Source organism: Pseudomicrostroma glucosiphilum, assembly GCF_003144135.1.
Source record: "Pseudomicrostroma glucosiphilum strain MCA 4718 unplaced genomic scaffold BCV69scaffold_3, whole genome shotgun sequence".
Lineage (NCBI taxonomy): Eukaryota > Fungi > Basidiomycota > Exobasidiomycetes > Microstromatales > Microstromataceae > Microstroma > Microstroma glucosiphilum.
Window position 1 is genome coordinate 115,188 of NW_020289915.1, and position 20,385 is coordinate 135,572.

A 20,385-nucleotide genomic window follows, 5' to 3' on the forward strand; every position below is an offset into this window, starting at 1 on the left:
GGATCTTGGCGCCCAACGCGACTTCGACATTGAGGCCGATGGTGTGGCGCACCCTGACGCTGTCAAAGTCGAGAGGCAGCTCCAACCACTCAAGCGGCGCCCAGGGCCATTCAGATCGGGTTCTGCAGTCTTCGCTGATGAAGCCGATGGGAGCGAGGAAAAAGTGCTGGTGGTCAAGGCTTCGTGGCTAGACCCAGGTGTGGTGTGGCGCGAGTTAGCGATTCTACGCGACATGCAAGAGAAGTTGAAGTTGCCCAATGCCCCGATACCGATCGGTCTAGCGAAATCACCCATTGAGTTCCAGAAGACGACTTCGGAGCTAGCGACGCCGGACGTTGCATTCGGTATTGCTGCTCGGACTGCTAGTGTCTTGCTGACCAAGCAGCGTCTTGGGTCTCACATCGGACCATCAGCCCGCCCGGGTGGTGTGGTGCAGACTCACCTGCAGCTTGTGGAGCAGCTTCTGCAACTTGCAGAAGGTGGTTTTCATTATCGCGACATCAACGACGGCAATGTTCGCCTCCTGCGCGGCAGCTGTAACACTCTTCTTCTCATAGACTATGCAGACGTCAGCAAGAGTTCAGAACGAGGTCGACAGCCAGGGAAGCCCGACACAACAGCGACTATCGACAGAGCTAGAGACGACATACGTGCAGCTGGCACAATGTTTGCGCCTACCTGCTGTGGCGTTGCCGAAGATGCGGTAAACTATTGGCTCTTCCTGGTCGAGGTCGCAGTCGAGAAGTCCAAAATGGCTCTGAGCAACATGGGCAACAATCCCATTCAGACCGAAAGCAACGTGGACAACGATTCCCTTCGGGTCAAAGCTGGACCCATTCGAGAGCGTCTCCGTGCACTCCATGAGGCGCTAAAGACCTCGAACGTCTATAGTCATCGGTACATCGATGACTTGCAAAGTAGCCTATTCCTGCTTCTCTGGAACGTGAGTGAAGCCTGTCTCCTGACTACGTGTGCAGTCCTACACGTGCGTCTGCCCTCACACTCTGCTCACACTCACTCCCATGACCTTGTTGCAGACGGCGCCCTATCGTGGGCATGTGCAGCATAGGGGTCGTAAGAAGCTAGTCATGCTGGAGAAGACGTTGCTCACCAATTCGGCTCTGTTGTGGGACTTTGATAGCCCTTGGAACAATGTAGGTCACCTGAACAATGGCCTTTCCTGCATTTCACTCACTCACGCTCTTCGCTCCGGGACTGCATCCCCCCTGTTGAGGCTCTGAGGGTCGAGTGCTCCACAGCGGATCCGGAATTCATCGAGCTCATGAGAGCCTTGCGCAACACTATACGCGACGCTCGTAAGAAACTTACCGCATATCTATCGTATGATTTCGAGAGGAAAGTCTCCCTAGCCGACGTTGAAAAGGAGCTGATGACAAGGCAATGGGACGAAAGTGAGCTGCAAGATCCGGAGAGAATCATCAATAGTCTTTTCGAAGGGAAAGGCACCCTGGATGAGAATCATGAGCTGCTTGAGATCGAGAGAGATTGCTTCAACGAATGCATTAGACTGATGAAGGAAGAGTGGAAGGCCATGTTCGATCGATCTAGACAAGATGAAGAATGACTACCGCTCGCTACGAAGTACGGCACTCTGCAAGGAGAAAGGGGATGTAGATAGAAAGAAGGGGATGGGGAAAGTAGGTAGGAACATGCATGATGTTGAAAGTTGGGAATGGTACGTGTAATGGTAAGCTTTGTTGAAGTAGCTTCGAAGAAAACTCAAGCTGCAAGCAATCAAGCAAAGAAAGTGGACAAGGAGGACAGCGAGGCAAGCAGGCATTAAGCGCGCGCGCCAGCAGGAGCAGCGGGAGGGATAGCAGCAGCTGTAATGGTAGCGGCAGTCGTAAGCGATTCTGTTCCCCGTTTCTTCGTCTGCTCTGCCAAGCGATTTTGCTCTTCCACTCGCTCAGTGCTCCTTCGTTATAGACTCTGCTCATTACCGTCCTTCCTCATCCTCGCCCTCGTCCTTGTCTCCGTTTTGCAAGGGATCAACGTGCACCGCTCCTTCCCCCTCTCCTTCCTGTCAGGTGGATCGGGCACTCCGGCTTCGTTTTCGTATGGAGCCAGTCACTCTGTGATCTTGCTCAGTCTGACTCGCGATAAGGGTGGTCGAGAAGGGTGTCGGAAAGAGGCAGGGCGCGGAGCACTGAAGCGCCTTGCATTGCTGTCTGGCTCTGTCGCCTGCCGCCCTCGTCCTTACCACCACACGGATGCTCCAACCCCTCGTACTTACTGCGTTTCACACACAGCACCTCCTTGTAGTGCTCGATCTCTACCTGCCGCCTCTTCTGCACAGATGCAGGCGGAGCCACTCACTCGTGCAAGAGCTCGTGAACAGAGTGCTTCCCAACCCTTTACCTTCAGCTTTCGACCTGCGGATGTGCGACCCCCCAAGACCAGAGCGGCAAAGACGACGCTTGTTCCCGATGCTCTTTTTGGTTTGTCGAAGGCCGCTATGGAAGAGCGCATACGTGCCACGGCGACGACATCAAGCCAATCGCCTGTATTCCAGTCCGCTCTACCCACTGAATTCTCTACCTTCTTTCGAAGAAAATACTTTGACGGTGTAGCTCCGACAGAAGCAGACATCAAAGACGATGCTAAAGAACGCTTCTACCCGGAGTTCTACGAGATGAAGACAAGTGACAAGATCCATGAGCAGGCGAAGGAGCTCGCAGCCGACGAGCAAGCGTGCGAAATCTTCCACCACATCAGCGAAGTTGCCCAGGCGAATGAGCACAATGAAACAGAGATCGCCAGATCCGTCTGCCTTCTGGCCAAGCTTGTGCGCATAAGGCTCGGCAACAGCGCGGGAAAATCGGGGTATGGCACATTCGTCTTCCAGGGTGATCGGCAGATTTCCAACGTGAGTCAAGAGAGCATTAGTGTGGCACTCTAGTCCAGTCCAATCCACGCGGACACAGACAATAATTTCACACGCTATAACAGCCCCGATCAGAAGACAAAGAGCTCAACAAAATAGACATACTAGTGTCATTGTCAGGTTCTCGGCGCGGCGACGACCGTTCCTTCTGGTCAGGAGCCGCCTCTTTTGTGGAAGTCAAGGCGAAAGACTACCTTGACTGGTTAGACGACACTGTCCAACGGATTCTGCATTATTCCGTAAGTCTCCAAGGGTCAGGGTGCTCAGGTGTGAATCGTTCGCGCTGATCCCTACTCCGTCTCTTTGACCACAACGTGAGCGCAAGTTCTGTCAGTACCGTCCGATCACCTCTCATGTTCACTTCATGACGTGGTGTGGGAGCGTCGTGCGGCTATGGTATGTCAATGCCAGTCAATATGGCTGTTCTAGAGATTTCAACACTCAGGAGCCAGACGATCAGATTGAAATCATCAAGCTTTTGCACTTCTTCACCGACGAGAGATATGCCCACCTCTTGTGTGGTCACTGGAATATTGCGGCCCAAAAGGAGATCATCATTGAGGCCGACAGCGAGGCTGAAGAAAGCATCGTTAAGATTGAGAAAAAATTGGACGAGCTACACGCACGCCCTGGCCCTTTCAGGACCCGTACTGCAGTGTGGGCTGATCAAGACAAGCGAGACAAGAAATATCAAGGAAAGGTGACAATGGTCAAAGCCTCGTGGGTAGCCCCCCATCTGACAAAGCATGAGTTGATGATATTACGCAAGATGAAGAAGAAGCGCGTGAACTTGCCAAATGCCCCTCATCCGATTGGCACAGCGCTGCTGCCGGCTGGCTTTTGGCACACCACTTCGGACGTCACGACAGACTCTGCGCTCACGTGGCCTGCCCGTTCTCTCTGTGTCCTTGTAACCAAGCATTGTATTGGGATCCTCATTCCCCTCGACATCAAGCCACACGACCTTGTGTACATCCACCAGCAGCTTGCGGAACAGCTTCTTGCACTCGCAGAAGGAGGATTTCACTACCGGGACCTGAATGAGGGCAACATCCGCCTTCTTCGCGGCACTGATAACATTCTTCTCATCGTGGACTTTGGAAACGTGAGATTAGATTTCGAACGACGTGGACATCACCACCAGTGGGAGGCAACTGCAACAATTGCAAGAGCCAGAGATGATACACGCTCCGCGAATCCGATCTTCTTGCCTTCCAGCTGTGCCGCTGCCACACAGGCAATAAAGGACTGGGAGAAAGCGGTCGACAAGGCAGTCGAAGGATCACGTCAGGGGCTTCAGGTCGCTCGCAGCAAAACGGGTAGTGAACTCCTCCAGGCCGTGCTTGCGCCCATTCAGGACCAACTTCGGACACTCCAAGAGGCGCTACGAGACTCGTATGTCTACAGCCATCGTTACATCGATGACCTGGAGAGCTCGTTGTATCTGCACGTCTGGCAAGTGAGTGTAGAGCGCCGCGTGGTCGCCAGGCCACGTCTTGACTTACATTCTTTCCCTTTTACCCTTCGCTGATCCACCCTTGCCGCAGAGGGCTCACGGCCTGGGGCTGTCGGAGAATGCAGAGAAGCATCTGGAGCAGGCACTGACAGTCCACAAGTCAACAAATTGGAACAAAGCCAATTATTGGGATGACGTAGGTAGCCGCGGCAGTCGCTTCCCGCAACTCTCCACTGACTATAATCGCAGTAAATGCTTCCATCTGTCAGGTTTTGCTGGACTACTGCGCCGGCAAAGCGAGTCCTGTATGGAAGAAACTCATGGTGAAGCTGCGCCAGACTATACACGAGGCAGGACGCAAGGTCAATGAAAAACTCGCAGAGCCCTTCACCGAGAACGATATCGGATCCGACACCGGATCCGACACCGACTCTGACAGCGAATCCGACACCACCTCCGTCACCAAACGATTGGAGAAGCTCAAGGTCGGGACCTCTCTCAAGTCCACGGGAGAAATCAAATCCAAGAAGAGTGACAAGCCCAAACCCACATACAAGGCCTTGTTAGCAGAGCTGACGACACGGCAGTGGGAAGAGAGTGACCTGCAAGATCCTGAGAGAATCATTAACAGCCTGTTCGAGGGAAGAGGCGTTCTCGACAAGAATCACAAATTACTTCAAATAGAAAGGAAGTGCTTCAACGACTGTATCGAGCTGATGAAGGATGCGCGGGAGGCCCTGTCGAGAGAGGCGCAGTAGGCAGGGGGCGACCTCGAAAAGGTGAGGTGAGGAACGACTCCCTCTCGCTACAAGGTACGACACAGGGCTTGATCCTCCTAATCCAGCGCCCCTCAGACTTGTACGCTGGTTCCCACAGCGCGTTGAGAAGATAATCTGACTCCATTGATCCATCCAATCTAATCACGACCGTCTGAGGCTGTGTCCTAGTTGCCACGCGGTGCGAGAAAAGAAGCTTGATTGGCAGCTCCTCGTTGCAATGGAAACCACTGGGAGAGATTCGGCTCGGCTCGGCGGGGCGGGGCGGAGCGTGGCGGAGGATTTCGGCAGGCAGAAGGCAGACCTTGACCCGCCCGGCCGTGCCGATCTTCGGTCCGGCGGAAGCGCAGGCAGCAGCGGGGCGCGGCAGGCAGGCCGAGGAGGGGGAATCGCCAAGCGAGAGGCGGCGCAGACAGACAGGCGCGGCAGAGGACAGACAGACGGACAAGGCTCCAGCCCGGTCGAGGCGAGGCGAGGCGAGGCGAGGGGAAGCTGGAATTCGTAGGTGGGTTCCATAAGAATCAGGAGGAGCACCAGGGCCAGAGGGGCCGGGCCAGGGAGGGATCCGAGGGGCCGTGTGAGTGTGGGATGGCAAGTGGTTGCAATCAATCGTCTTCTCATCCACGCCAGTCTTGTCCTTGGCACCAGCACATCGGCATCATCGTTCCCAACAGCATCACCATCCTTGATCATCTCCCTTGCCAACGTCGTGTGCCGCCTGGATGAGCTGGCCGTGGTAAGAAAAAAAGTGGAGACTTCCTGCGAGCCACTGCGTCCTGGGTGCCATTGTGTCACTTTCACCCAAAGTCGCCTTTGCCCCGACCCGATCCGAGCGATTCCCCCCCTTTGCACTGGACTGCAACAAAGTAAATCACCCAGGCAGACAGCCAAGGCAAAGCAAAGCAACCCAACCCAACCAAGGCAAGCCAAGGCACGCCCCGCCCCGCCCCGCCCCTCGCTGCAGGGACAAGGACACACCCACCCACCCACCACCACCACCACCCCTGGCCACCCACCCCTCATCTACCCACAGACACATCTCACCTTGCTACCCCAACCTCGCACCTTTTCTTCTCTCCATCCTCCTCCTCACACACACACGTTCCCTCTCCAACCACCCCCCCTCACACACACAGTCGAGCCAGCAGGCAGACAAGCGAGTGGCTAGGCACCCCACCCACGCACACGCACACACACTCCTTCCCTCCCTCGCTCCCTCGCTACCCTTTCCACGAAGAAGTGGACAGCATCAAGGGTCGAGGGCTGCTTCCATCTCCTCGCCTCTCCAGGACTGGGTCACCTCTGATCCACCCTTCTTCCAGGGCTGGGTCCAGTCCAGATGGCGGCTGCTTCACTCGCTCTGCAGTGGTCTCCACCACCGAGCTCACCCCTCTTTGATGAGCATCAGCAACAACAGCACCAACAAGGCTCCCGGTCTTCTCCCAGCATAACCACATTGTCATCGCCCAGCTCACAACAGCGGCCCGCATTGTCGTCCCCTCGACCTTCCTCGGGACGACCCTCCAGCGGTAGTACACCAGGAGCAGGCGGCTCCAGTGTCCTCGCAGGTAGTGGTGCTGGTGGCCCATCTGGCTCCTACTTCTCCAACCTGCCACCATCGGCTTCAAGCAGAAACCTTGCCGCCGCTTCATCGCCCAGCGCTACCTCACGGACACCTTCCCCAAGACCAAGTACCTACGCTGCAGCTGCATCTTCACCCCCCATTCCTCAGCAGCAGAGAAATCCCCCTCAGCCTGTCCCGAGCCCTTCTGCCCACCCCCACTATCACCATCACCACCAGCATCAGCAGCATCCCAATTTCTCTCCTCAGCCTAGACCCTATCAAGGTCAACAGCAGTACTTTGCTCAGCATGAGCAGCAGCAGCATCAACAACAAGCACCACAACGGCAGCCTCAACCGGGATGGAATGGGCAGGGCTTTGCACAAATGCCCCAGCAAGGATACACAGGTGCTCCTCAGAGTCAACGCAGACCTCAGAATCCCTTTGGTGCTCCACAGGGACAGCCTCATTACGGCCACAATGCTCCTGGTTTCCAGCCAGCGTACAACATGGCTTTTGCTCCTCCTACGATGCCGAATCAGTATGCCTGGGCACAATATCAGCAGATGCTAGCTGCTCAAGCCGCTCAGTATCAGCAACACGCTCAGATGCAGCAGCTTTCGGCAGCAGTCGGCGATGCCAGCTTGGACGGCTCAGCGGCTCGGCAAAGAGTGCCTTCAGGTCCTCAGCGTCCTACACAGGCGCTCGGGTACAATGACTCCTTTCAGGCTGGACATCCTGGCGCTTCCTATTCCTCCGCAGTGGCGGGACCCGCCGCTGCAGGCGGTAGGGGTGCACTTCCCCCAGGTGCTATGGCTCCTCCCCTGTCTGGGCAAGGCCAAGTGCTAGGTAATCCCGCATTCCACCCCTACAGACGACAGCAGACTCCTCAAGGGTCAAGCGCTGGTACATCGTCACCTTCGGGAGGACAAGCTTCTCAAGCACAGCTTTTGCCTCCTGCCTCGCTCCGCAAGCGAACACCCAGCACAGACTCTCACGAGTCGTCTTCAAGTCGTCGAGACCAATCTGCTCCAGTCGGTGCTACGGAGAACGGTTCTCGCATTGCAGCACCAGCGTCTCGATCGGAGAGCACTCGATCCACTTCCTCTGGCCTTGGGACAGGACCAAATGGCTCAGATAGCTCTCTACCTCACTCTCGGCAAGATTCCACTTCGTCGCAGAACTCGTCAGTCTACTCCAGCGCAGCTGTCAGCGACAAGGCTTCTACCGTAGGTGGTCGATCGACACCAACTCCGGCATCGGCATACAAGAAGCCATCGCCGCTGTCCAGACAGCCCGTGCCTGAACGTGAGGATGACAACGAGACAAACGCCAGCTACGGAGGTAGTGATCGCGACGAGAGCCTGATCAATGGCCGCGCTACTCCTACACCTACCACCGAGAAGAAAAAGGGCTTCAGTGGCAAGCTACGCAAGGCTCTGAGTCTCAGTGCTGTCAATGAGCTGCAGCAGCAGCAAGCCAACAACGCCTCTGTCGGCTCGCGTCCTTCTGCTGCGCCCAGCGGCCGAGAGATGCCCACGTCCATGTCCAGCGCACGAATGGTCAGTGGCCCTTCGACGTCATCCACTATCGCCAGACCACCGTCGCCCACTCGCTCCGAATTCGGTGCTGCCGCCTCGTCTGCAGCATCAATCAGCTCTCGACGTGGACCAAGGCCACCGGTGTCCAACTCTGCTGGAGCTGCTACCTCGACCGATGGCAGTGGCAAGCGAAGCCTCTTCAACCGCAAGTTCAACTCCTCGACGGACAACATCTCCATCTCGTCGACGGTGTCCAGCGCTTCCGTCATGCTTCGCAAGGTCGGGAATCTTGGAAAGATGGCTCGTCGACACAGCCTCATGGGCCTGACGAACATGTTCAACAAGGACAAGGAGGGCGGACGAGATGGTCTGCAAACTGACGATTTTGGTACCCTCACACCGTCAGCTTCTGCTGCTACCATCTCTGCGAACCCCAAGGCCTCTGCAGGAATGAGCAGGAGTGCCAGTGGTAACGGCAAGTCCGATCCGGCGGCCGCTTCGGTCTCGCACGCTACAGTCGAGCTGGACCCTAATGTCGGCGATGGCAGCATGACGCCTGCTGCGCACTACGTACGACAGCATCAGATCCAGATGCGACAGCAAGCCGAGGCTGAAGAAAAAGCCGCACGCGAAAGGCAGGAAGCCGAGGCTCGCGCTGCCGAAGCTGCTGCTGCCGCAAAGAGCAGGACTGTTCTCGGTGCCACACAGGGCAAGACCACGGACGATGTGGTCGAGAGTAGGCAGAAGATGATCGAAAAGGAGAAGGAGAGGCTGAAGAGCAAGAGGACATGGAGGAACCGGCTGAGGGTCGGTGGCTCATCTGTGGATCTTCATGCCAGCGCAGCTCCTACTGGGCTCGAGACCATTCCTGCTACGGAGCCAAAGGCAGGTACTGGTTCCGATGCTATCGCCGCACCGCCTCAAGACGTCTATCCTACCAGCATATCGGCGCCCAGCATGAGTTCTCACTTCCCACAGGACTCCATCAGCCGAGGGGTAGGGGCCGAAAGCGCCTATCTCGACAACGATCAGGACCTGCTGCCTCCCCACATGCCAGCTGCTGGCAGTGGTCACGGAGGGGAAGAATCTGGCGACGAATTCGAGACGGACAGTCTACGTCATTGGGGCGAGGGCATCGAGCGATCGAGAGCGAGTGCAGCACTGGTCAAAGCTCCCAAGGGTATCTTGAAGAAGAGTGCCTCTTCTTCACAGCTAAGCCGCTTTGCTGGGAATGGAAGCGGTGGCGATGGACCTGTGTCTGGCGCATTCGATCGACCCTGGACTCGTGTACGGGCAAGCTCGTACGATGCACCCCAGGCTGCGCCAGCGCCGGGTGCTCCCATGCTCTCTGCTCTGTCCACTACTTCGGAAGGCGTTGACCGCATGGATGGCGTTGCTCGCTCGCCTTCGCCGAATGCAGAGGCTCAACGTCGCCCAGCGAGCAGCGGCGAAGATGATCGTCCAGCTCACTCGCCTCAACCTCCTAGTGTTCCAGCATTCGGTCACCATTCCAATTCCTCGATGCCAACATTGACAATGATGACGAACCCCACCACGGGGGCGCTTCCCGCGCCCAGCCACCGTCCTTCGATGCAGAAGAAGAGGATCTGCTTTACCGAGGAACACATCTACCACTCTACCTGGCCTGCCCATGTTTATGACCGGCGGGGAGAGCTGGCGACGTGCAATAGACTGACGCCACTGCTGGCGCAGAGGATCAAGGAGGAGCTGAACTCTTTCAAGATGGAGGAGATGGAGGTGGCGCCTAGCAGTCGCATCTACACTCACTTCTTCGTGTAGGTCGAAAGGAGATGTCAAGTAGGGCAAGCAAGCAGGCAGCAAGATCGATAGACGAGCAGACGGCCAGCGCTCCCAAGTGGCGAGCTTCCCGCTGGTCATCCCACACAAGCACAACTTCAATTTCCTATTTGTTCATACATTTTCCAGTTCACGCCAAAAGCCAAAAGGGAGAGAAGGACTTCTTCCTCGGCAACGATTCTTTTTCCCATCACAGCAATCTTTCATTTCAAGATTTGGTCCACCAGCATAAGCCAAGCCAGGGGGGAGGTTTGGGGGCGAGTTGCTGTACGAGTGGAAGGACGAGGCGTCTTGGACGGACGGAGAGCCTCTCTGTTGTGGCGTGGTCATCCACACTCGAATGGCTTCTTCCTTGTTCCGCCCCCTCGCCGCCACTGTAGATTGACACTGTCCATATTGCCTTTTTGGTTTGTTTTCTTTCATTCTCATCATCATCATCATCATCATCATCATCATCATCATCACCCATCAAGAATCGCCATCACCATCATCTCACACCATCATCATCATCATCATCACCATTTCTTCTCGACTTTATAGACTTTCAAGCGACTCCTCGTCTCCGTTTCCGACTGCGTCTCCGTCTCTGTGTCTGTTTTCGAATTTGTCAATCCTACTTTGTGAGCCTCTGATTTGAATTGAAACCTCTTCATGCCTGTAACTCGAGCGTCAGTCTAGTCTAGTCTAGTCTATCCTGTGCCTCCTCCTCCTCCTCCTCCTCCTCCCCCCGCTGCGCTCCGCTTGGACGTTTGGGATTGCTGTTCCGCCTGCCCGCATGGACGGGTTGATGGATTTTGACGTCAGGGCGGGGCGTTGGGTGGCAGGACGAGCAAGGGGACGGCGTGCCGCGCAGAGGGTGGCTGGGCGGGTGGGTGGCTGGCTGGCTGCCTCAAGTCGCGCTGCTGCCCGCTTGCCCGCCTGCCCGCCTGCCCCTCGCTCACTCCACACCTCGCACACACGCACACACACTCACTCACTCACTCACTCACACCCTTTGCAGCCAAAGCCAAGGCCAAAGGCGCACATTTCAACACCGCCCCATCGCACCGATTGGTACCCATCAACTCATCCTACTGCCATCATCGCACCGCATCGCCACTCACCCTGATTAGAGCCTAGAGCCTCTACCTCGTGTCATCGCCACCACCACCAACACCACCTCGTACTCCCCCTTTACCGCGCCACGCCTTATCGCGCCCATCTTACTTTCCACCCCCGCACACCTCCAATCCCACCCACCTGCCTTTGCCACAATGGGTCTCCTCGATCACATGGGTAGCGCCGTCACCGGAGCCAAATCAGCCGTCGGTGGCGGTGGTCACCACGCCAAGGAGCCCAGCAAAGAAGAAGGTCCACCTCAGGGTGCCTCTGCCGACGACACTGAAGAGCTCGACGAGGAGAGCGGTAACATCCTCCTGAGTCTCGTGGGTCAATTGAGAATTGGAATGGACCTCAGTAAGGTCACACTGCCCACCTTTTGTCTTGAACCTCGTAGTATGCTGGAGAGAATTACCGACTTTATGAGCCACCCAGACCTCATCTTTGGAGTGGGGAAGCACGATGATCCTCAAGAGCGGTTCTTGGCCATTGCTCGGTACTACCTTTCAGGTTGGCACATTAAACCAAAGGGAGTAAAGAAGCCCTACAATCCCGTCTTGGGAGAATTCTTCAAGTGTTCTTACAAGTATGCAAATGGGTCAGAAGCAGTTTATATCGCTGAGCAAGTCTCTCACCATCCTCCTGTGAGCGCATACTATTACATTTGCCCCGCAGAGGGTCTGATCATCTATGGTGAACTGCGGCCCAAGAGCAAGTTCCTGGGAAACTCGGCAGCAACGCTCATGGGTGGTGAGAACCGGTTGATCCTCCTCAATCGACCCGAAGATGGAGAATACCGTGTGAGCATGCCTAACATGTATGCTCGTGGAATCATGTTCGGTCGAATGGTTCTGGAATTGGGAGACCACGCCAAGTTGGAGAATGAAGCACAGGATATCCACGCCGATGTAGAGTTCAAGACAAAGGGTTACTTTACCGGAACGTACAATGCCATTGGTGGAAAAGTCACTGCCAAGGGCAAGCATGCAGGTGACATTTCGGGCAAGTGGAGCGAGGAGATGGATTACAAGAATCACAAGACGGGAGAAGTGAGGGTCCTCTTTGATGCTAAAAAGGCAAAGACCGTCGAAAAGGTTGTGCGACCGGAGAGCGAGCAGGAGGAGTTTGAGTCGAGGAGGTGAGTAGCATTAGAGTGGGAGAGGCAGAGCAACCGAGCACTCCATTTTAACGTCTCTGACCCTCTCTTCCCCCCCTCTTCTTTCCCTCCCCACCTCACCTCATCCCGCGTAGACTATGGGCCGGCGTGACAGAAGGCATCAAGGAGAAGAACCTCGACAAGGCCACCGATGCCAAATCCGCCATTGAAGACGCCCAACGCAAGCGCGTCAAGGAGCGCGAAGAAAAGGGTAGTGTTTGGAAGCCGAGATTCTTTATTGAAAAGAGTGATGGAAGGGGTGGAACCAAGTTTGTACCCAACTTTGAAGCGTACGAGGAAGAAGTCTTCAAGCCGGCCGAGGCGGTTGAGTGGTTTAAGAAGAATAGTTGAGCGGGAGCAGCAGGAGGAGGAGGATCAGAGGAGGGAAGGAAGGGAGGGGTTGGGTTTGAGGAAGAGAGGTAGGAAAGAAGGGAGCAGGCTCACTCGCCGTGCGGAAGGTGAGACGGGAAGCAGAGCCGAGCCGTAGAGGTGCGGTCAGCGAGTAGCGGGGAGCACAAGGAGGAGGAGGAGGAGGAAGAGGAAGGGTAGCAAGTTGTACGTACGTACGTGGGTTTCCAGTCCAGTCTCGTCTCGTCTCGTCCCGGTCCCATCCCCGTCTTATTTCCCTCCATGATACACAAATGGAATAGGCGGTCCACATCTCTTTCTTTTCTTCTATTTCTGTTGCCGCTCTCAGTGCGGCCTGGCAAACCTCCCTGTGCCTGGGTAGTTTGGGCGGGTCCTTCTTTCTCCTCTGTCTGGGAGTTTGGGCGTCATGAGCTGCAGCACACGAGATGTCTCTGCTGATCGACTTCGATTGTGCTAAAGAGCTCCCTACCTATATTGAACCAATCCCCGAGTTACTTTCCCTCGCTCCCTCGCTCGGTCCCCCTCCCTCCCTCTCTCCTGCCCTCCCTCACTCCCAACCAACGATCAAAAATTCGCCTCCTCCCCCAACCCTCTCAATTTCCCCCTCAACACCTCGGGTAAAGGACAAGCATCCACCTCTGTCCTCTCTCCCTTCGGTCCCGTTGTGCCCTTTGTCTGGTATAGACGTGAGCAACAGAGGTACAGAGCACGGAGCTCTGCGCTGCACTTGTCTTGGTCCCAGGTGCGCTGCATACAGCTTTGTAGGGCACAGGCGCGGGGGTGCTTTTGGTTGAAGGTCACAAGGGAAGGAGAGGGGGGGAAGGGGGAGGTGGAGAGAGGGAAGGAAGGGGGAGGTAAGAGAAAGAGAAGAGGGGGGAAGAGGCAGAGGCAAGAAGAGGGAAGGTGACTGTGACTGCTACTCACACAAGGGTTATCCGAGTCCAGTCCGTCCATTCTTGATTCCTTGTCCTTGCCTTTGCCTTTACCCTTGCCGTTGCCGTTGTCTGGCATGACTGGGTCTGGATCTTCCTGGGTGAGTGAGTGAGGAGGGGGAGAAAGGTAGAAGATGAGGTGAATGGAAACAGCCTTGCTAAGTGCTAGACTAAGTAAGGGAGCGAGCGGAAAGGGGCAGGATCAGCAAAGTAGACTAGTCTACTCAGGAAGCAGGGTCTGCAATGTCCAAGCGGGAGTGGCTCCTCAGTCTTGTGGAGGTGCGGGTGCGGGTGCGGTGCGTGCGTCTTGGTGCAAAGCAAGCAGCCTAGACTTGGCCTGCAAGCATCGTACCACGCAGTACACAGAAATTGGTTACGAGCAGCAGGGCATGCTAGCATCACATCACAGGGCATCGTGTGGTATTTGCAAGAGCTGATCACAGCAGTTCTGCTGGGCCGAGCCTCTCCCTGCCCTCACCCCCCTCCCCCTCTCCCTCAGCAACGCTGCTCCTCCTCCTCACTCTCGCGTATCTCCTCCCACCCATCGTCCTAATCACCTTTCCCGCCGCATAGCTAACCACTCCCTTGCCCGCCTTACCGGCTTTCTTCCCCACGTGCTTCATAACACCCACGGCGTCCTTCCTAGAGAATCTACCCGTGATGCGAGGAAGAAACATAGAGGCCACTTGATAGCTCCCACGGATCTTGTCCCCGATGCGGCCACGGGGTAGGAGGAGGTGGGGCGAAGGGTAAGGGGCGAAAGAGGGATCTTGAATGGGTGGACGGTGATCTGTGGCTGGCTCACTTCTGCTTTGGGCAAAGTTGACATCGAAAGCGCCTGTAGGTGCGGCTGATATGCCTTGGGCGATGGCGAGGATACCGAAGAGGAGACAGAGCCGGATGTGCATGGTGTGCGGTGGGAGATGCAGCGTCTATCTCTGGGAAGCAGCTCAAAAGTCTCACTCTCTGGCCGTAGGTATAGTAGAGACCAGCTCTGGTACGTGCTCGTGCTCCGTTGAGAAGGTGGCGTTGTGTCTCTGGAGACCAGTCCAGAAGCAAGCAGAGCGGATGATTGTCAACGTGTCGAGTGGCCTCGATGCTTCGCCGATCGCATCGCATCTTATATCCCTATCGCTAGCCAATCAGCAATCCTCAAGCAAGAAGCAAGCACGGAGATACATCCGTCGGCTGATTTGGGGATCCGGTCAGCCGGGAATTGCCCTTTGCTATCAAATGCACAGCCCCGGGGTGGGGGTGGGAACAGGTGCGCTTGCTAGTCTAGGCAGCAGCAGCAATTGCATTGGACTTCTGCTGCAGTCTTGAACAGGTAGGCATTGCTAGCGAACCAGTCGCCACTACACGTTTCCCGAACGAACACCTCAAGTCTTCAGCAGCGGAGCACAGGTTAGCGCTGTGCAGGAGCAATGTATGTATGTATGTAGATATGTATATTTCGCACGTCTTGTTGAGGACTAGAAAGGCATTGGCAAAGGCAACACACACGCATACACACACGCGCGGTCGCCGTCTACTCGACGCAGCGATCGAGGCGAACATTCCTATCCCACTTCCCCTTTCGAAATCAGCGATGGTGCCCTGGCTTCACTGGTTTCCCAACACTAGGTGTAGTCCCACTTTCAGAAGTAGGTGGTGGTGTGGTAGAAGTAGGAGGATGTGCCTTGGCTGCAGCTGCTGCAGCTTCCTCCTTCTTCTTCTTTTCAGCCTGACGATGCTTCCGTCGTAGGATAGCCCAAGTCATCAACCCTGCCAGGGTGCCTAGACCGAGGAAGAGACCACCTGCCCTCAGCTGTTTGGTACGTTGCGAAGCTGGGGGCTGCCAAAAGTCGACTCGCTTCTCGAGAGAAGTGGACTGGGACTGCCCTTGAGGAGAAGCGAAGCGGGAAGGACCAGGTAGAGTGGAATCATTGACCTCGGACCCCTCGGGCAGAGAGCGCTCCCCAAAGGCGGCAACGTCGTCGATCGAAGAGCGTTCATCTTCGTATTCGTCTTCGAGCGAACGTCGGTAAGCCTGTGTGGAAGATCGAGCGCGTTCATTTGCGGAGACCTTGCCGAATTGAGACCACAAGCTTCGCTCATACCCGTCGAGGGCTTCATCGTTGGTAGTCTCACCGTCTCGACGGCTCAGCAAGCTCTGAGGGAGGTATGGCATCTCGCCGCGGGAAGTAGTACCGTGGGTTCCTCGACGGCTCACCTCTTCCTTGTTTCTGCTTTGCTTGGCTCGCGAGGTGTAGGCGTTGAAAGGGTCTCGACGCTGGAGGGCCTCTTCGTACATTGGCACCGGGCTCGCGATTGCCCCTTGGCCCAGCAGGCCCAGGATGAACAATGACCATTTGAGACGCATGGTGGATAAAGTGAACGTCTTCTATGGCCGGAGAAGGGGGACTAGGAAGGGCAAAGACCAGCTCTGCTATAGGCAACAAGGACACTGGTGAAGCGCTCCGCAGGAGACTCGGCAGGTAGATAGATGATAGAGCGTAGTGGAGCACTGCTAAGGAGAAGACGAATCTGATCTATCAGCACCCTCCGTTGTGCAGATTATAAGCTTTCACCTTCCTATCATTGTGAGGCAGGCTGGAGGCAAGGAGACAACATTCGGCCTCCTGCCTTTTCGACATGGTGCTCTTGAGCAAGTGCAGACATCAAGAAAGGCGCCCGACTGCCTCCGCTTCCTTCCTCCCTCCTCCGCCGTCGGAATCATCGAAGGTGAAAACACTTTGCTCTTGGTGGATGTACGACGTAGTTCGAGAGGTGAGGCAGTATTTGTTGCTCTCCTCACCAGGAAGGTCCTCGAGAATCTTCGGCATTGGAGCTGATCATGCGCAAGAGCAATTGCTCAAACGTGTTCACATTGGCCAAATGCGTAGGCAACTGTGGAGGCGGTGGTGCACATCGTCTGCTACGATGTTGGTACACACAGCAATCTCTTGGGATTCCCAATGCTTCTACAACCAGACGATAACCGGGAAGGCCACCTTCTGGGACTCGTAGAGGAGCAAAGAACAACGACGGTGATTGCAAGCGGACGCGCCGCCGTTGCTGCTGCTGCTACTGCTACTCAGAGGGGAGGTGCGATAGCCCGCCTCATCTCTTTCACTTCCTGGCTAGCGGAAGCAGATTCTCCTCCTATGTTGTAAAATGGATTTCACGCTGCCATTGACCTTTCAGAAGTCTCATCGTGGGAAAGGAGGAGGCAAGCTACGATTCGATTCGGATCGAATGGAATCAATGTGACCCTCCACACACACGAGTCGAGAGGTCCTTTCCTCCCCGAGGTCAGCCAATCAATTTATGCAGGCGGCTGCAGAGTGTCAATCAGACGAGCCACTGACGTCGTTTTCCCTCTGTCACATGGAGTGTGATGGGAGCAAAGAGTGACACTTGTACTTGTAGACGACGATCGAGCTCGGCAGCAGCTCGGGAAGTGGATAAGGAAGGGGGGAGGGAGCGCGTGGATCGGATCGAAAAACACACCTCGGGTCGGGTCGATAAGCGGGGTTTTACTGCTGAAAATCGTCTGGAAGGCGCATAGAATGGCAAGAGGAGCGTGGAAGCTCACCTTCCTCTTTCCTCTCTGGCTTGCTGGAGCTCGGCATGGATTGCTGGATTCTGGGGCCCCTCCTTTCAGATAAGAGGTCGGAAGGAGGTCCGAAGACTCCTCCTTGGCCGTCGCCTCGCCTCGCCTCGCTTGCTGGAGTGCTATCGATCGGGCGGGATCTTCTAGTGACCCTTTCACAAGTTCAGACATTGCTCTCTCCACTCCCGCGTGGTCGGACAGTGATTTGCTTAAACCCCCCACTTCAGGCAGGGAAAGACCCTAGTGGTGATCGCCACGTGTGTGAAAGACTGCCGTTCTTCGATAAGGGTCCTGAGAAGCATATGACATAGAGTGCATGTGCAGTGGACGTGTGCAAATCCCTCGCCGACTGGTGATGAAGACATTGTTACTCCAAGGCAAGACGGCGAGCCATGGAAGGCAACAAGTCTAAAGCATCCCGAAGTTCCTGAGCTGGCGCCATGTACGCAAGCAGCTGTCCAGTTCAATCTATCTGCATTGTGAGCTTAGTGAGGCTCAATTGGTCAGCTCAATGTGCTGAGTGACGGTGTGGCACTTTGCGAAATTTCTCTAGTCATCCCAGAAGCATATGCCCGCTAGACTACATCCCGGGCCGCGTTTGGTTGGTAAGGCGGAAGTGCAGGTGAGACTTGGGGGGGATGTTCGGGATGTGAGCCAATGTGCGCGTGCGCGTCACGACGTCATGTCCTGCGTGCGTGGCCCAGCCGTGAAAGACGTCGCGCGGGCGGAACTGCCGGCGGTGAGCCAAGGAAGGGTTTCCCTGCGCCACTGACTTTTTCGGTGTGGGTGCCGCTGTCTCGGTGTCTGCTGCGCCGGCGAGACTTGAGGGAGCGAGGGCCATAGTTCGCCCGCATCTGCAGACTCCCTCCGAGGTCTTGTCGTTCGTCGTCCGTCGTTGGCAGGGTGCTGCTTTCAGAGCCCAATTCCACTGCGTCGCTTCGCATCTCCGCCACCTCGCTTGCGACCCAAGAGGAATTCAAGTCCCGACCAGCTGCGAGGAAAAAGGGCCCGTGGACTATCAGCTCAGCATCACACTAGTATCAGCAGAGGCAGCAACCCGGGCCACACGACGTCGTCCCCAGCCAATGGGCCACACTTTGTCATCGCACACACATCCACCGATCGTAAGACGAAAGTCAAAGATTCACGCAGACGGACGTCGCACAGGGGAGACTGGCAGCCACGCCAGGAACATCGCATTCATTCATTCATTCAAGCACTTGCTCCACCTCCTCCCACCTTTTCCCTTTTCTACCTAGATATCTACCAATCACCTAGTCCCTGATACAGACCTCATCTAGATCATCCTCGACAGTCCAATACTCGCCCTCGCTCTCTCACATACGATTCTCACCTAGAAGGCCATCCCTTGTGTCACATCCCCGCCATGGCTACTGCTTCCGCCTCCTCCTCCTCCTCCTCCTCTTCCTCCAACCGACCACGCCTGGCCCCACTTACACCCGCAACGCCAGCCAGCACTTCAGGCAGCGAAGGCATCTCCCGTATCGAGGGCTACCATCCCTCTACCTACTCGTCTCGAATGGCAGGCAGAAGTAGCTTCTCCTCACCCGCTTCCTCAAGCCCCGCATCGCCCCTGTCCCGACGTGGCTCATGCTCCTCTGCTGAGCCTGTGGTGCGAGGAGGATTCGTCATCCCCTCGATCACCCTCACTCCACCAGATGCCAGGCACAGTCGCTCCCAATCCCTGCCCTGGCAAGACTTCACCTCCAAGACTACCCTCTACGTCCCAGTCAAGACCGAAGACATTGGTTGGGAAGAGGGTGGACTCTGGTGGTGCGGCAAGTTCGAATACAGAGAGGTTTCCCTCTACGGAGGCAAGGATGATCACGTCGTGGGCAAGTACAGGGGTGGACCCGAAGGCTACTCCTACATGGACATCTGGGACCAAGACGCCTTTGATGGCAAAGAGGCCGCTCCGCCAAGGAAGAATGACGAGCCTGCACCTCAAAAGGCAGCTAGCAAGAAGGTCACGACTGCTGAGAAGAGGAGGGCAAGCGAGAGTGCCATCGAGGAAAGACCAGCAGCCCTCTCGTCGACTTCTTCTTCTTCTTCCTCCTCCTCCTCGGGTAACGATACGCCAAAGTCATCAGCATCCACAACATCAGTGTCGTCCTCTTCTGCGACTTCGATCCTGAGCACACAGTCTTCGGAAGCACCTGCAAAAGCCACTCTTGCTCTCATCCCAGACAACAAGGGCACCATCACCCCACCTCCATCCTCGCGTCGCTCTTCAGCCTCCAGCTGCCCGTCCCTCTCAAGTACCCCTTCCTCCTCGCGTCGCTCGTCTGATTCAACCAACGACGACGATGACGACGCTATGGATCTCGACACGCCCGTCGACCCTTCTCTACCTGGCTCTTACAGCACACTCGTCACAGCCGCTTTGGCAAAGGGTGAGGATGCAGAGACACTCATGTGCGACAGTCCCAGTACCACCCTCGACCCGAGTGCAGGTGCAAAAGCGCCATTCGCCAAATTGGAGGCAGCGCTACTGGCGCTCAAGGCGGAGAAGAAGGCACATGGTGGAGGGCCTATTGCTGCTATTGATGAGGAGCCCACGACGACGTCGACAAAGGCGGCAGTAGTTTCACCTACAAGTGCTACACCACGCCCTGCACCCGCTTCAATATTCAAGTCTGGGCAGAGCTTATTGCTCTCAGAGGACGGACCTTCGGCCTCGCACCACTGGCCGAGGGGAAGGGGGGTTGCGAGGATCGCTGCGAGACCTTGCTAGAGGACGTCGATGTCGATGGCGATGGCGATGGCGAGGGCGTGGATGACGCTGGAAGTGACGCTACGCTGCCTCGCTTCGCTTCGAGAATTACCATTCTCTGGTGGCAATGCGACTGGATCTCTCCGCGATTACCTGAAACACCGCACGCACGTCACCCTCAATACTCTCCAGTCCAGTGAATCGTAAATAAGCTCCCGTCTCCCATCTTCTACGTGAGATGTATGTCGCGTGGCAAGCCACGTGTAGTCAGCTCAAACCAAGGCATGGCGGCATCTGGCATCTGGCAAGTGGCAAGTGACAATTGGCAAGTGGCGGCGAGTGGCGTGAGCGAGGATCTCACCGTGGGAAAAATCCTCCCCTTCACTCCCCGATGTGTAATCTTGATAGGTACACGGTGCACGGTGCACGGTGCACGGAGCATG

General features: G+C 56.1%; 8 protein-coding genes across 8 annotated transcripts; 5 read left to right on the forward strand and 3 right to left on the reverse strand.

Annotated features, from left to right (window-relative positions):
* Positions 1 to 1,305: 1,305 nt before the first annotated feature.
* On the reverse strand, positions 1,306 to 1,825 carry BCV69DRAFT_281123 (hypothetical protein). Its single transcript, XM_025491865.1, has one exon. It carries the CDS (start codon positions 1,799 to 1,801, stop codon positions 1,586 to 1,588), a length of 216 nt encoding a protein of 71 aa, XP_025349283.1. The 5' UTR covers positions 1,802 to 1,825; the 3' UTR covers positions 1,306 to 1,585.
* Positions 1,546 to 3,137, forward strand: BCV69DRAFT_133477 (hypothetical protein). Its single transcript, XM_025489243.1, has 2 exons — positions 1,546 to 2,887; positions 2,984 to 3,137. Exons 1-2 carry the CDS (start codon positions 1,850 to 1,852, stop codon positions 3,002 to 3,004), a joined length of 1,059 nt encoding a protein of 352 aa, XP_025349284.1. The 5' UTR covers positions 1,546 to 1,849; the 3' UTR covers positions 3,005 to 3,137.
* On the forward strand, positions 2,940 to 4,558 carry BCV69DRAFT_133462 (hypothetical protein). Its single transcript, XM_025489242.1, has one exon. It carries the CDS (start codon positions 3,270 to 3,272, stop codon positions 4,434 to 4,436), a length of 1,167 nt encoding a protein of 388 aa, XP_025349285.1. The 5' UTR covers positions 2,940 to 3,269; the 3' UTR covers positions 4,437 to 4,558.
* A 1,760-nt stretch (positions 4,559 to 6,318) lies between these two features.
* Positions 6,319 to 10,106, forward strand: BCV69DRAFT_133534 (hypothetical protein). The gene is made up of 2 exons (XM_025489244.1): positions 6,319 to 7,034; positions 7,674 to 10,106. The coding sequence occupies exons 1-2, from the start codon at positions 6,477 to 6,479 to the stop codon at positions 10,038 to 10,040; spliced, it is 2,925 nt and encodes a 974-aa protein (XP_025349286.1). The 5' UTR covers positions 6,319 to 6,476; the 3' UTR covers positions 10,041 to 10,106.
* A 1,036-nt stretch (positions 10,107 to 11,142) lies between these two features.
* BCV69DRAFT_281128 (Oxysterol-binding protein) lies at positions 11,143 to 12,965 on the forward strand. The gene is made up of 2 exons (XM_025491866.1): positions 11,143 to 12,294; positions 12,408 to 12,965. Exons 1-2 carry the CDS (start codon positions 11,312 to 11,314, stop codon positions 12,661 to 12,663), a joined length of 1,239 nt encoding a protein of 412 aa, XP_025349287.1. The 5' UTR covers positions 11,143 to 11,311; the 3' UTR covers positions 12,664 to 12,965.
* Positions 12,966 to 12,981: 16 nt separating this feature from the next.
* Positions 12,982 to 13,859, reverse strand: BCV69DRAFT_133567 (hypothetical protein). The gene has a single exon (XM_025489246.1). It carries the CDS (start codon positions 13,690 to 13,692, stop codon positions 13,246 to 13,248), a length of 447 nt encoding a protein of 148 aa, XP_025349288.1. The 5' UTR covers positions 13,693 to 13,859; the 3' UTR covers positions 12,982 to 13,245.
* Positions 13,860 to 14,858: 999 nt separating this feature from the next.
* BCV69DRAFT_133659 (hypothetical protein) lies at positions 14,859 to 16,272 on the reverse strand. Its single transcript, XM_025489247.1, has one exon. It carries the CDS (start codon positions 15,973 to 15,975, stop codon positions 15,196 to 15,198), a length of 780 nt encoding a protein of 259 aa, XP_025349289.1. The 5' UTR covers positions 15,976 to 16,272; the 3' UTR covers positions 14,859 to 15,195.
* A 2,229-nt stretch (positions 16,273 to 18,501) lies between these two features.
* Positions 18,502 to 20,073, forward strand: BCV69DRAFT_133761 (hypothetical protein). The gene has a single exon (XM_025489248.1). The coding sequence runs from the start codon at positions 18,596 to 18,598 to the stop codon at positions 19,961 to 19,963; it is 1,368 nt and encodes a 455-aa protein (XP_025349290.1). The 5' UTR covers positions 18,502 to 18,595; the 3' UTR covers positions 19,964 to 20,073.
* Positions 20,074 to 20,385: the final 312 nt, after the last annotated feature.